At 43.4% G+C, this 15,967-nt stretch overlaps 1 protein-coding gene across 7 annotated transcripts in view; it reads left to right on the top strand.

Moving 5' to 3' along the window:
- tfeb (transcription factor EB) overlaps positions 1 to 13,828 on the top strand; it is a 37,210-nt gene extending 23,382 nt beyond the window's left edge. For 6 of the 7 annotated variants that reach the window (XM_018758579.2, XM_029247328.1, XM_029247330.1 and 3 more), the window contains 7 exons: positions 2,448 to 2,732; positions 4,147 to 4,239; positions 7,494 to 7,611; positions 8,844 to 8,900; positions 9,635 to 9,710; positions 10,665 to 10,812; positions 11,659 to 13,828. In XM_018758579.2, the coding sequence (XP_018614095.1) occupies positions 2,448 to 2,732; positions 4,147 to 4,239; positions 7,494 to 7,611; positions 8,844 to 8,900; positions 9,635 to 9,710; positions 10,665 to 10,812; positions 11,659 to 12,105 (1,224 nt within the window). In that variant the 3' untranslated portion in view covers positions 12,106 to 13,828. The remainder of the gene's footprint in view (positions 1 to 2,447; positions 2,733 to 4,146; positions 4,240 to 7,493; positions 7,612 to 8,843; positions 8,901 to 9,634; positions 9,711 to 10,664; positions 10,813 to 11,658) is intronic. The other variant, XM_029247311.1, reaches the window with a different exon arrangement.
- The last annotated feature ends 2,139 nt before the right edge of the window (positions 13,829 to 15,967 follow it).

The following is a 15,967-nucleotide window of genomic DNA, read 5'->3' as shown; positions in this document are numbered from 1 at the left end:
TGTGGCTCACATGGATCTGAGTTTCCAGAGAAATGCCAACCTTGCTTTCAGGGCTTTATCTGCTGCTGCCATGGGAAGTACTTCTTTCACTGTTACTTCTCTTACTTGCATTTGGAAATGTAGCATTCTTTGGTTTTCAGCAAATATTTTCTTAATGAGGCTTGACACTTGAGTATTATTTTGATTTTTCTCTCAAAAACCCAGTTGCTAACATCTAATGCTAATACTTCTAAGGCTGTAGCAGTGGTTGTCAGAATGAAAATGGGTTTGTTTGTAGTTACAGCTTCAGCTCTTGTACAGAGCTGTGTTGGATAAGCCTCGTTCTGCCCAAGTCATGGAAATGTTCTTGGTGTATTTCACTGCCGGAAGCCATCAAGAGTAGAACGCAACTGGCATGGCCACCAACCATGAGCTTGGACAATAAATTGTAGCCATGTCTATGGATTGCAGCTTAGTCTTGACAGTTGTACATATTAGACATGTCCACACAGGTCCACAGTAGAATGCCCAGGAGGGGTGGGTGGTCAGTGATACTCGGACCCCAAGAGGTTTACTTTCTTTCCTTTGGATGTCATTGGGAGTATTTAGTTTTCCTCTTTACTGATGTTAGCTGTCTTATGCAATTGTTAATTACGTGTTCTATCTTTAATTTTGCATCATTTTCTGTAACCTTGTTTAGCGTTACAGCTTTGTTCAGCATTCTGTATCACTCTGGTGAGAAGAGTACTCTATAAAAATGAATTGAACTGAATTAAAATGCAATAATAATATAGTCATTCATTGCTTTCATAAATAATTTTAAATTAATGAAAATAGCACCACACAGCAAATGAATGCAAAGATGGCATGATGAGGACTCATACCCAGATCCCTCCCATGGTGTACAATTTACAGACCTGTTGTCATTTAGGAGGTCACTGCACTTCATGCTATCACTTAATTTTTTGTGTCAAGCTGCGGTATTCTCCCCAAATAACAAGGGAGTGAAAATTGTTTCCCGGGGTGTCTGGCATAACCTAGACTGTGATGTTTGGTATGGGTGGCCATGGTGTCACAGCCATTACCAAAAACAGCATCCACAGGAACTTATCATTCTGCCTTGTAAAGACCCTGTCACGTGTTGCCAGTATGCAGTACTTAAAAATGTCTACGAAAATGTTCTGCTTATTTGTAATATCTTTGTTTAGAAAAGATTATTAGTTTGAATTAACTTTTTATTATGTCGACATTTATTCATTTATTTACATTCATTCGTTTCTGTTTCATTCATGTCTAGAGACTGATTGTTTTTCTTTTCATCTGTGGCTTATGCCATTGCATATTCATCAGTACATGTGTCTTGACCTTAATCACATATAGCACGTAGAGGGATATAAACCTGCAAACACGTGTAACTTTATTAAACACACAGACATTGTCTGAAACCGCTTGTCCCAAGCGGGGTCGCGGCAAACCGGAGCCTAACCCAGCAACACAGGGTGCAAGGCTGGAGGGGGAGGGGACACACCCCGGATAGGGCAGCAGTCCATCACAAGGCACCCCAAGCAGGACTGGAACCCCAGATCTACCAGAGAGAAATCCTTGGCCAAACCCACTGCGCCCCCAAATCATTAAATAGTCAGTGCTAATGCATTAGAACTGATGGAATTTGTCTGTTTTTGCCTGAGCTTAGAGAAAGTGTGGAATAATGGGGATAAGTGCAATGGAAAGGCAGTGTAAAACATGGGAGAATCTTGGGTTAAGGGTGGATGTAAAGGAGGGTATTAATGGAAGAATGAGGTAAGGATGGAGGAAAGGGCAATAACGATGGAGCAATGACAAGTAAATTTACAGTAATGGATGAAAGCACAGGGATAGATAAGGTGGGACAAAAGCAATTGGGTGTGGAAGGAGGTAAGTAGAAGGTCCTGCAGAGAGAAAGGGGGAAACCCCTGTGGCCTGTGAAAAAAAAATTGAGCAAGTCTTGGCCTGTCATTTAGTCGGAATAGCATGCTCTTGGGATGGGGGGGTGTGACAGATATCAATCCTGTTACATAAGCGTCTGAGTCTGCCTGGAACAGAGCCTGATAGGGGTCAACAGAGGAAGTGGGGCTCAACAGTGGTCTGGTAAGTGTGATGAGTCCCGCTTTGCGATCAGTTACAAGCAAAGAACATGTGTGACGTCATTCAGACCATTATCATTTGTTTTTTTAATTTGGGACTGGAAGAGAACCATGGTGTATTTTTCCGTGCCGTAAAGTAGTAAGTTCCTTGATAAAGAAAATGAGGTAGTATTTTTTTTTTCACTAATCGATATTTTTTTTGGAATGTTTGATTACTTTAGATACTATGAGTTATGTCACACTGATAGCAAATGTAGAAAGCAGTGTGCCTTGATAGCTCATGGCTCATGAGGACCTGCATGTAGAGGGGTGCAACACTGACCCGGGTCTCTGTCATCCCCACAGGTTCAGACGCACCTGGAGAACCCCACCGATTACCACATCCGCCAGTCACAGCGGCAGCAGGTGAGGGAGTACCTGTCCACCACCTACGCCACCAAGCAGGCGGTACAAGCCATTGCAGGGGTGCAGCCCTCTCCTCCACCGCCACCGGCTCACAGCCAGTTGGCTGCCCCGCCCCCCATGCCCTCACCATGTATGCGGACTGAGCAGCTCATCAACTCAGCGGGCAACAGCGCCCCCAATAGCCCCATGTCCATGCTCAACATTGGCTCCAGCCACGAGAAAGAGGTACCTGTCTGGAAGCACATGGCACTCTAACCAAGAGGTTCAGCTGTGGTCCTCGAGCACTTTGTTCCATCCAGCACTCCTGCAGTCAACCGAGTCACCAGGATTCTATCTGAACTCATATAACACTGACATTTTTATTACCAGATTTGTAACTTTTAAGTGGAAGTTTCTTTGACTTACACAGCTCACAATAATACAGAATTGTACGTGATTTCTATACAGTAGAGCCATACTGCTACACTGCAATAGACAACGCTAGACCTCTTCATGACAAATCTACTGTTCCCCATCTTTCTTTTGAGGTTATTAATGGTGTAGTGAGGGCTAGAAAATAAATGTGCACAGGCTTCTGCTGTCCCTGTTCACAGATGGATTCAATTAAGGAAATGTTATAAATATGGTTAACTTTTGTTTTGCATATATGTTGGGAAAAGTAAACATTCGGTGCCTATGCTTGGTCTTTATAGTGATAATCCCATTCCAATATTTACCAGTGGATCACTTATATATGTAGTCCTAAGCTTTTACATGCAGTATACAACCCAGTAAACTATAAATGAAACACACTCGCACACAATTCAGGCAGTAAAAGTTATAGCACATAGACTATAGTAGAGTTTTATAGAGATCCAACATCCATGCAACATTAATGTCACGCTGTAGCAATATCTCAAGCCACTATGATGTTACAACACTCTGCTGAAGAGCACCCGTGTGCTACTTTAATACTGTCATACTCTACTTTCAGTCTTTTCACTTCTTCGAAACACACTCATCAGAGCAATCTGACACAGAGCTCGTGGACTGAGTCCACATTCTCCGTTGTATTCCCAGCCTTTTGTTTCCTCATGTCTCCAACTGCCAGAAGTCGAAGACTTTGACACAAGAGCAAAGCCTACTCAAATTTTAAAGGTGTTAACTTTGCTTTCATTGCACTTTAACTGTCCAATTATGACTCAAACTCTGTAATTACAGCTTAAACAGTTATAGAACACACAGCATGCCTTTAAGAGCCCAGTTAAAAGGTGGAGACTTTGGTCTTGGCCGTTGCCCTCGCACAGTTCCCTCCGCGCCGTTCCCTCTGCACAGCAGGCTGTGGTGTCAGAGCCCAGAGCGCTGAGGTGAACGACTGACCTGTTGCAAGTCTGCCTGAAGGGACTCCCAGAATAGCACTGGGGGTCAGAGGTGTGTAAAGTCAGCAGAGCAACCGCTACTTGGTACCGTTGTAAAAGAAACTCGTTTTGAGCTCGGTGTCAGGGAAAGGTGACCAATTGCAACCCAGGCATTGTGTATACAGTGGAAACAAGTGACCTGTAGCACCTTTGCCGTTCTTGCTACCGTTTGTGCTGTAAACTGTCGAGAGCACCTGACTCTCAGTGCTCTGACTCTTTCCCACATCTTGTTTTTTGAGCAGATGGATGAGGTTATTGATGACATCATCAGCCTGCAGTCCAGTTATGATGACATACAGGCATTCATTGACCCCGTGGTCCAGATGCCCAACACAGTAAGTAGAACCTGCCTGTTTTGCAGCCTGCGTGTAAATGCGAACGATAGACTCATTTTCTGCAAGTAGGACAGGCATGTCACTGCACTGCAAGGGACAGCACATAATGGACAATGGAGCGAGTCATCGTGTTACTGTGCTTGTAAACATCAGCTCTTAATGAAAGTGTCACTGTGGTGCCCTCTCAGATTTGTAATAAATCATACGTGACTCAGCGTGGCTAATCGGGCTGAGGCATGTGCAGCTTAACTCTCGCTCCATCAGAATGGCCTTTACAAAAAGGAGCCTTGTGTAGCGATCTATAAATATTCTGTTTTGCAACATTCGTGCAGCAATCCTTCATTCTGAGGGCTCTTTTTAAACGGGACCCATCAGAACAGGACTTTGGTGCAGACTGGGAGGACGGAGCCTGCTGTTGCCTCCCCCCCATCCTCCAGCCTAATTGACAACAGCTGATCTACACCGTCTTGGATTTGGCCAGCTGTTTCCCACAAATATCCAGACAAAAGATTCCAGCCTTTCCAAGTGATTTCTACATTTAAGTGGTTTAAGTTATTGGTAGGACATTTTTAAAATGATTACCCTCCCCCCCCCCCCCCCCCCCCCCCAAAGCAGGACATAAAACAATCATGCAAAGGTATAGAAAAAAAGTGTGTATAAAAGCACCATTTTAGAGTATAGCCTCAGTACTTTGCTCTGGGGTTATTCAAAGTAACTGCTCCAAATTAACAATTAAGCCATATCCAGTTAGCGTTCAACTTGTTTACAAGACATTTTTTGAAAGGGGGCAGCGAGTGGGAGAGGAAAACAGGCTGAAAGTCCAGGGAGGGGAAAGTTCACTCACTTTTTTCCATGGAGGGGCAATAGAAGAGGGCAGGTTTAGGAGCACAGAGGGGTCAGTCTCTCAGGGGACTCTACGGGGATGCTGATGTCGTGCAAGAGAAACTGCAAACACACCGAGGGTCTGAGCATGATGAAAGAAGCTGGCAAAACATACGCCATCGTTGAGGTGATCGGTGGGGAGAAGATACAGCTGGTAAGGGAGACAAGAACTTGTTATCACTGGGCATGCAGGAAGCATTTATTTGGAATTCAAGAAGGACAGCGACTGATTAAGTCCTAGTGAAGCCAAAGGGTTCCAGCATGGTTTTCATTTCTCATGTGTTGTCATGTCATTTTAGGGGGAGATTCCGGTGAAGCACAGCTCACTGAGTGGGAAATCGAATTTGAACCCCCCACTTCTCCCAGCTCAGCAGAAACTGACTTAGCAGACTTGAGCTTTCCAGCAACCTGCCATTGTTGCACTGCGCTGGCGCAGCTCCATTGTCCGAGTGCCTGTTGAAAGAGCCATGGTGCATTTCTGAAAAGCTTCGGTTGGATGGAGTGCTTGTTGGCAACCTGTTTTGAGGACAAATGCGCAAAAAAAAAAAACCAAGCACTACAGAACATTCAGCTTGAAATGTTGTCTGTGTGATTGTTTTTCTTCATTGCTATATGGCTTTTACACGACAGCAAGTGGTTTTCGTATCGATTGGCTTTTGTTATTGATTACCTATGTGAGCGCTGTTCTTTGCTGCTGACACAGCTCTCTTAGAATAGCCCCATTCCCCTTAACTCTGACTCATGCTCTGTGAATAATGGCTACATTATTTTGCTGTAATTTATATTTGCAATTTGTCATTTTTATGAACTACAATTTGTGTGGTAGCGGATTAAAACCAGTAACATGCATAAAAGTGGCTGTAATCAGTTTGCAAATGTAAATTCCTCTTATTCTGAGAGTTTTTCTAACATCACTCATTTTTAAAGTTTTCCATTGGCAGTCCTTATAGTTTGAGTTCGAGAAAGAGAATGTATTCAATGGGGTTTCATTTTTCTTGGTCATCGTCATTGCATTTTAAAGTGAATGTAACTGGTGTATGCAGGGCTTGAGCTGAACTGAACCTGCAGTTCCCAAAGTCCCCGTGCCTTTCGATCCGTTTTCCTGTTTTCTTGCGGTGTGACCTGCAGCAGACCGCCTTTTGCAGGCAAGTTTGAGGCATGTCGGAAAACTTAGTTACAACCCCCCACACCGCCACCACACAACAGAACAATGCCTCGCTGGCATTAGAGGTCATTCATCTCTGTGTGTCTTTTGAATGTTACAAACTGAGTGATTTGAGGACCACATAGGAAAAAACAAGCCTGCTTCTCTGTCAAGCCTCTCCACTGCACTTGACAGCAGATAGCGCAGTGGTTAGAGCCCTAGCCTTTTGATCCGAAGGTTGCAGGTTTAAATCTTCACCTACTGCTGTACTCTCGAGAAAGGTACTCGCCCTAAATCGCTACAGTAAAATTACCCAGCTGTATAAATGGGGTTAATAGTTGTAAGCAGCTTAACACTGTAGGTTGCTTTGGAGAAAGGCATCATTTACATGAATAAATGTGAATGTTTGTTAGTTAACATGAGTAGTACTATGTATTTATTGTAAATTTAACACGTTCTCCAGTCAATATTATCAGTAACGACCGAGCTATGGATTGCACTTCTTTTACTTGCTGTGTGGGTTTATTTGCTTCTCTTCAGAAGTTTGCATGATAACATATCTTTCATTGGGTAGCTACCTATCCGTCAAGGCTCATTTGAATCATAGAGGCCTGAGCACAATTATATTGCCATGTCGAGATAGAGTAAAAGATATGGCAATAGAGCAATAGATGGTCTGATAAGAGATGATCCGATAGTTGATCATTTTTCTTCAAGAGCTCATTTCGGCGAACATTTTGCATTATCTGTGCGTTATCTGTGCTTAAACCTCCCTACTAAATATACAGATGCAGCGTATGTGTGTTACTTCTGGTTGAGATTGTTTTCCAAAGTTACGTATAATATGATAGTGTCATAAATTTAATATTTTGCAAAGCACACAGGAAATGTTTGCCCAGTGAGTTTTTGTTTCAAGGACACCTTGGGGGAAAAACATAAAATATTTAATGACGTGTGTTTACTGAGAGTTCAAGGTATGAAAGATTAGTCAGCAGTTCACTTGGCTTTGTTCCTCCAAACTTTCAATTTAGACGCATCTTTACTTTTTTCTTCTGAGCACTTAATGTAGAAAATGTTCATTATGATCGATTGTAAATTGATTTTAGATTGGACTGACTTAATATTGGTACTAAAAATATGGTAGCAACTTCCATAAGCTTTTTTTTTTGGGGGGACATTTAAAATGTACCCTTGTGGTTGACTACATTCTGCTTTGTGTCTGTCATAGCTGCCGCTGTCCAGTAGCCACTTGGATGTGTACACGGGTCCTGGGGTGGCTGGACCTACTATAGCTATGACCAGCAATTCGTGCCCTGCAAATCTTGCCATCAAGAGGGAGCTGTCGGGTAAGGGAAATCAGTGCCCCATAAAGGTAGAGGTTATGACCACAGTATGACCACTGCACAACCAGAACATGACTGCAGCACAACCTGTGCATGACAGCAGCATAAGCCCAACAATACGCTACTACCAAACTGGACTGTGATGCAGATAATGTAGGATTCACACATATCAGGCCTGTGTCAAGTATTTGCCCACCTCTGCTTTATCATAAACTGAACACACAGATATCCTGAGCTGAAGCTGGCTACTTTACTGGTGATTACAGATTGGCCAGGTATTGCAGCACCTTCACAGTACTCCAAGAACTGTACAAGCAACAGAATTGTCAACGTGTAAAACTGAAAGATGCATAATTCTTGAACACGCTCGTTGAAGCTTATAAAAGATCAGTCCAATGCAGAATAAGATATAGTTAGGACATACCAAACACTCACTGTAAGTTTTAAGAGAGAACAATAGAAAAAGTGTAAAGGGCTATAACCCCTTTTAGTCTTTACCCCGTGTGCCAAACCTTCCATTATCTTCTGTTGGCCTCACTCTCTCCTCTCTCACCTAACTGTGTGTTTGTGCGAAGAAAAACAAAGCAAATAATGTTTTGAGCTTGTATTTGACTATCTACATGCTATATTCCTTCATTTCTTTCAGATTTCCATTTTTGTCCACTTTTCTGTATTGCATCACCCTTTGTGGTATGTCAGGCACCTGTAGGGAAACGAGGGGTCATGATATTGTCAGTCGCCTTTGTCAGCTTTCAACAATGGCCTGCTATACACGCCCTTTCCCCAGAAATTTCTAAATAAAAACCTACCTGTTTCAATACACAAAGAAATACAGGGCAGCAGGTGGCATAGCAATTAGGGCTGCTGCCTTACATTGAGTTTGACCCCCACCTCCTGTTGTAATACCCTTGAGCAAGGTTCTTACCCAGAATTGCTCCAATAAAAATGACTCAACTTGATAAATGGGGAAAATCACTGTAAGTAGTTCAACAATGCAAGTCATTTTGAAAGAATGCATCAGCTAAATAAATGCAATGTAAATGTAAATGTTCAAAATAAATGCAGGTAATCCCCAACGTAAATATATGCCCATCTACAGTTACAGATATAAAGTCTTTGGAAGAATGATCTTTGAATCCCTGAAGTACGACATTTCGGAGGGGATACGAATGACTTTGTTACCCTGAACTGTAGATCAGGCAGCATTGACTGATGGCATTTTGTTTTTGATCAAGATGCAGAAGCTCGTGCAATGGCCAAGGAGAGACAGAAGAAAGACAACCACAACCTGAGTGAGTCCTATGTCTCTGTTCAGCCACGTACCATGTGAAGAGCCGCTAGTGCAGTCATCCCGCTGTGGCATAAGTGGTACTGCTTCCAAATACAGCTGGTGGTGTAAAACACACTCCCCCCCAACAGATCGTTAAACTGAGCAATTGTGCTGAGAACGCAGTAAAGATGCAATTACCAGTGACGGTTGTCAGATAATGTGGGACATGAGGAGGGTGGAGATTTATAAGTGTGAAGATGGTTACTGCGCTGGCAGAAACCCATCAAACAGGGAGCGACACATTACAGCAGGTACTGCTTGTTTGTGTCGGGGTTCAAGTGCGGCGTGGGCAGCACTGGCGCGCTGGCTGTGGTATGAGACTGCTCGGTCTCTGTTTTGCAGATACAATGCAGAAAGCTACAGACACACAGTACCTTTAAGGGCTGTTAGCGCCATGTTAACACAATTACAGTGCTGAGAGCAGTGGCTATTGATCACCTGTGGGTATGGAGTGGTAGTACATAGAATAGCAGTTAGTGTTTTAAAAAAAGAAAAGAACAGAAAACAGTGTGAAAATGAGAATGTACCCAAAGACTGTATCACTGGACTGCTTAGGGTTAAATGAGATTAGACCTTTGGGTTGGTATGTTGGGGTAAATTCCAAGTGTTCATTGCACACTAATGTGATTTAGATTGGTGAGGAGGGGGCTGTTGCAGCCATGTGACTAACTGCTGTCTTCAACTCTTGATCTGCAGTTGAAAGAAGGCGAAGGTTCAACATCAACGATCGCATCAAAGAACTGGGCACCATGATCCCCAAAACAAATGACCTGTAAGTCTCTACGATATTCGGTCTTTAAATCGTCTTATTGGTGAAATGGGCGAGTCAAATGGACGGCACTATACATGAGTAGTGTGGGCATCAAACATACATCACTGCTGCCATCTGGCTCTAATGATGGCACAGTCCACACTGTTTTTGGAAAATCGGAGAGGAGTTTTTCACAGGATTAAATGGCTCTAATTTACCAAATCTGAAAAGTGTGGGTTTGCAATGTCTCATTTTGGTGATTCATTACTAGTTATGAAAGTACTATATCATATACTTTGATGCCCTGATTCAACAGCAAAACTTTACATAGGTTGTGCTCTTTGATTTCTGTAACAGGGCTCAGTTTTTTCCTCTGTGTATGTACATATATGCAATAGTTGAGATAAGTTTGTTTAGGGAAACACCTGTGCCTGGATTGTTTTAATTCTCAGAGTACCTACCTGAGTATATTACATTGAAATTTACTCATTTAGCTGATACTTTTCTCCAAAGCAACTTACAATGACAACCATTCATCCATTTATACAGTTGGGTAATTTTACTGGAGCAATTTAGGGTGAGTACCTTGCTCAAGGGTACTACAGCAGTAGATGGAATTCAAACCGGCAACCTTCGGATCTGAAGACAGCAGCCACACTATCAGCTGTCCCATTGTTAAAACATTAAAAATACTTATTTCCTTGTAGCTTTTAAATCCTTTCAAAGTAATTAAACAAAAAATATGTCTCTCACATCATAATAAGAAAAAAAAAATTGCAAGCAGGGTTTTGTGTTTTGACACTGAATTATTTATTGAAAATGTTGCTCTAAATTAGTCAGCTGAAGACAGAGTGCTCCATGTGATGTTAAATATAAATTACAAGGCAGCAGAAATCCTGAGTCCCTTGCTGCATCAGGTCAGGATCGACATGTCTTAAACAACTGACAGTACTGTGTTCACCCCCCACCCCTCAGGGATGTCCGCTGGAACAAGGGCACCATCCTGAGGGCCTCGGTGGAGTACATCAAGCGCATGCAGAAGGACATTCAGAGGACCCGTGAAGTGGAGAACAACTTCAAGCGCATGGAGATGGCCAACAAGCAGTTGTGGCTGCGCATTCAGGTAGGCAAAAGCTTAGAGAACTTGAGGGTTCAAGACAAAACCGTGGTATATCATTAAAGTGACAGTAAAAATAACTAAAAAGAGAAGTGACCTGTCAGCTCAAATACTCCACAACCATCCAAGAATTTTCACATACACAGAAATATTTTTCTGTTCTTGGCCTTGTCGCTGTCGTTTCATAAAGGAGTTGCCATAATAATCAAATGGCCTCACCTGGTGCTTGTTTCCTCCTAAGAAGCTGCCCACACATGGTGGAGAGGCCTTGGTTACTACTAGACACATACGAGCTCTGTTGAAAACCAAGATGAGAGAATGGAAAAATGTTTATTTCTCCTAAGAAACAAATCACAAATACAAGTTCTCTAAATGATCTTTTAAACATCTTTAAAGGAGAAGAATTTAGCCTGCTTAAGAAGAATTTAGTCGGACGTTAAGAGAGCACACATCGATTTGTAAACGAGAGCTTCCTTTTTCCACACGAGATGGAAACGAAGCAGAAACAACACGGAAACAAAACAGAGCAACACGAAAGCTCCCACATGTCACGTACATTGGCGCTTTCTAATAAATGTGCTCTCGTTTGCTTTCGCGTGTTTCGCACATTTTACTGTCAGGTGTGGTTCACATTGTCTTGTTTCCGTATCATTTTATGGGTTGTGAAAAGCCAACATTGACTATGGACAATTTAGCGAATGGCAGAAAGAGAAGATGTGCCATGAACAAAGTGAATCACTTGGAGGGAGGTGCCTTCAGCAGGTGAAACGTTGCTTTTCCTAGCCCCTCCACTCTCCCTTACCGGTCAAAGAAACGCTAACAGTCTGTGATACACCTGCTCGTCCCCTCCAGGAGCTGGAGAGGCAGGCGCAGCTTCACGGGCTCCCCTGCAGCTCACCTCTTAGCCTGGGCAGCGCTGAGCTCATGGGACCCTTCGTCAAGCAGGAGGGCAGCCCTGAGGAGGTGACCCTGGGCAACGGGCTTCCGCAGCCATCCTGCCAGCTGCCACCGTTGTCCCATCATGCGCCACCCCAGGCACCGTTGCAGTACCCCTCCGTGGGCAGTTCCCAGCATTTTGACTTTACCCAGTCGCTGGACTTGTGCGACGGTGGACACTGCTACCCGGACCCCCTGGCCCAGGTGGCCGGTCCCGGGAAGAAGAGTGAGCTGGGCTTCCTGCTAATGGATGAGCTGTCACCTCTGGCTGGAGATCCCTTGCTCTCCACGCTGTCCCCCGAGACCTCTGTGGACAGCAGCCGCCGCAGCAGCTTCAGCATGGAGGACTCAGACATACTGTGACCCTTGTGTATTAGTGCGCTTGGCTTCTGTGTGCATACACATTTACACACAAATATAGGTTAGTGTAAAATACCAAAAATGTATGTACATTTTTACACTCAGACATGCAAAGAGCATAGATTCCCACCTAAAGTGCTACAGCTTGCCTCCACGCACCGGCTCTCGCGAGCATACGCTCTGACCTTGTGTGTGTAAATCTTGCTAAGAAACACCGCAACAACGCAACCACGCGTGAATTCCCCCGAATTATGACCTACTGTTTATGGCACAATCAGTTGATTGCACTCAGCTATGCGCATACGTGCTGATCGAGGAGCACGAAACACAGATCACCCACTCTTGCAACCCTCCTCTGAAGATCCACACATGCCAGTGTAAAGAAATCTGTGGCCTTAAAATAATTGCACACAGACACATAGAGACACACAAACAGGTGTGAAGACGCGTTCCCGCCCTGTCGGTGTGACCATGAAATGCCTTCAAAACAACACATGACCTGTACCTATGAGGATACCAGATGCGGAGGAGCAACATACACACTGACTGTTGAGCACTCTGTATTCCCTTTTCCCTCTGTTGGCCTTCTCGTCTGATGACTAAATGTATAACTTGCGCAAACACACGCCCGCTCGCACTCATGTCTCCACCTGACACCGAGATCATTATTACAGGGCTTCTCTTCTTGCAGGGAAATAGTGGCATCCCTCACTTGCAATAGAAGTCTGCTTCGTTTGCAAGGCACAGAGAGTGTGTAACCTCGGTGACACTGTACCTGTACCCACCGTTCTCCAGCTTTCACCAGAACCACTCAGAGCCTTAAACATTTTGTATGCAAACTGTTACTGTGGATTTAAAACAAAAATAGAGATGTGAGGGAACGTTAAGTTTAGAGTTTGTATCTTTAAAAAAAAAAAACAATGAAATAGGCAGCTTTTCTTTGATATGATGTACTAATTGTAGGGAGGCCTCCAGATGTACTGTACAGCATCACTGAAAAGGCTTGTTGCCACCTGTCCTATGGCAGGTAGGGGCTCAGCAGCCCTCCACACAGAGACAAACTACAAGTACATAAGGGTTAAATTGTCCTCTTTTGCATTTTGGGACTGATAGCAGACGCTGGGCAGAAGGGCAGGAAGTAGAGACAGCTCAGCAAGGGTGACAGCAGCTGTGGAAAAGAAAGAAATCTGTGTGTGTATGTCCAGGAAAAGGCACGGGCACTGTTCAGGGCTGAAAAGGTGTCCAATTACTCTTACGATCACACGTGCAGGTGTTCATTGTCATCCTCACTGCTCGACTTGCTTCTGGACACCAGCCATAATGAGTGGCCCTCACCAGCCAGCACAGAAGGTTTCCACAACATTCCCCAATGTTGCAATCGTGTTGTTACCCAGGCAGGGCCCAGTGTCTCCAGAGTAGCTATAACCGCACTAGTATTTCCTACACGTCGCACTCTGGCTGTGTGTCTGCGCTCAGAATGCGGGCTGAAGGCAGCGTACACCCTGCAAAGTGAACTGTGCAGCGAAACCATGACATAATAAAATGTATTCCTTAGAGCACATTCTTATTTTGTTCCTCCCAAAGCACTGGAAACCTATGTTGTATTAAAAAGATTTTATGAAAGCGACAGTTTTATGCAAATACTTTACAATATTAAGCCACTTAAATGTATATTATTTGTATTTTTGGTTTTTATTCTATTTTAAAGTGACCTTTTTCTATCTGATTATAGAGCCATTTAAATGTAAAAAATATTTAATGCCAGAGAGCCATATATATCTGTGCAAAGGATTGCTTAATTTCATCTGGCTTTTTAGAAATTCAGAGAATGTACAATGATTTTTATATTCTTTTTTTTCCCTCATAGCCACATTGATATTCTGTAAAAAAGAAATCTAGATGGTGATTTTACTGATTTCATCCTGTTGGAACTGCTTTGTTCATATGAATTTGACGTATTGTGAATTTTTTGACTTAAAAACAGTTCTTATTCGAGGTGCCAATGGTTGTTTGATATCTACTTATTAAAAAACAATATGCTTTCTTTTGATAAGCAAGAAAGTGTCCGTGACAGATGTGACAGATTTCATTCTGCCATGAGTTGTATGGAAGGAAATGACTTCTTGTAGTGCACGCTTTTCTTACCATGCCTGGGGCTTGATACGCTATAGAAGAAGCAATATCCAGTCCTCACCCAAAAGCTTCATTATCAGTATGCAAACCTTTGACTTTGTGTGGAAAAGTTGTCGTGAAGGTATGGCATTTTTGCCATACTGTGGCGTGGTAAAAGGGCTGCTTTGCGCTGGGGACACAGGCCAGGAATGAGAAGGTTTGCGCAGTCAGTGCTGCTTGCCTGGCCCACACTAACACTCACATGTGTGTTTTCCCTGCATGGGGAAGTGGATCACTGTGGAGAGGATGCTGAGAACCTGTCAGTGCCGTTTGCTTCGCACATAAAAGTTTTTCCCAAAAAACCCACCTCAAGGTTTCATTTCTTGAGTGCTGTTGCTCCTGGCCAAGACTTATGTGAATAAGTAAGATCACTCTATGCACAGGACACTGGGAAAGAATGCTGTATTAATCGTGAAAAGCCTTTGGCATTACGATGGGAGACGATGCCACCTACAATCAGCACTCAACATTCACGTGTAGTTTGATCACATTTGGTTACTTGAGCTACTCGGCCACGTGCGGGTACGTTGTGTATATATGGAGGAGCCACCAGGGGGCGCTCATAGTCAGGTAAACTGGGAGTGGGGCTCGCGCAGTTTTGCCGGGTGTAGTGCACGCAGTGGAATACACTACTGCTACGCTGTGGGCAATAAATGGAGAATAAATACCACAGTAATAAGTAGACAATAAACGTTAACACTGATCGTTATGGACAATATCAATGCATATATAGTGGTGACTAATGATCTGTGTGCGCGTGTGCAATATTCTCACATATATTTTCACTCTCAATATCGTCATCATCATGGACATGATTAATTCAAACTGAGACAAAACCGTGGAGAAAGAGCCTCATAAAACTATATGTAACTGCAACTTTTTGAAATTAGTATATTTTAGTTGTGTGATTTTTAAGCACAATTCACATGGTGGTACAAAATAATATTCCCATTATACACACATTTTCTGAACCGCTCATCCCATACGGGGTCGCGGGGAGCCGGAGCCTACCCGGCAACACAGGGCATAAGGCTGGAGGGGGAGAGGACACACCCAGGACGGGACGCCAGTCCATCCCAAGGCACCCCAAGCGGGACTCAAACCCCAGACCCACCAGAGAGCAGGACCCGGTCCAACCCGCTGCACCACCGTGCCCCCTATATTCCCAAAATGTAATATTCCCATTACATTTTTCTTAAATATATGTATTTAATTTAAAATGCAGTGCAGCAGTCCAGCCTATCGCAGTGGTGATGGAATATCGCTTATGATTCAAGTAATGGCAGATAAAAAAGAGGAAAAGTAAAAAAAAAGAAACACATTTATTAATTTATCAGTCAGAGGCTTTTCTCCAAAGCGACGCACATCTGAACAAAACAAAAAGTACATCACATGATGAAGAGATTTGGATGCAGACACGAGTACAGTCCGCTTGTCTCATTTCACTGTATAAACCAGGACCAGTGTACATTAGGGGTTGCACGACTTCAGGTTTTTTCAAATCGACAATGTGATAAAAGTCGAGTCGACGTCGACTAGTCGCTGATGACGTCATGATTAAAAACACAGGAAAAGGGAATGCTTTGCAACAACTGACAATCTATTCTCAAACTGATGCATAACATATCTGGCTGACAACATGGGACATCGTAGCCGGTTTCAAAAAACGTCGTTTTTTTAATTTTTTTGTTTT

Source organism: Scleropages formosus, chromosome 2 (assembly GCF_900964775.1).
Source record: "Scleropages formosus chromosome 2, fSclFor1.1, whole genome shotgun sequence".
Taxonomy (NCBI): Eukaryota; Metazoa; Chordata; class Actinopteri; order Osteoglossiformes; family Osteoglossidae; genus Scleropages; species Scleropages formosus.
This window is presented reverse-complemented; position numbering and strand designations above follow the sequence as displayed.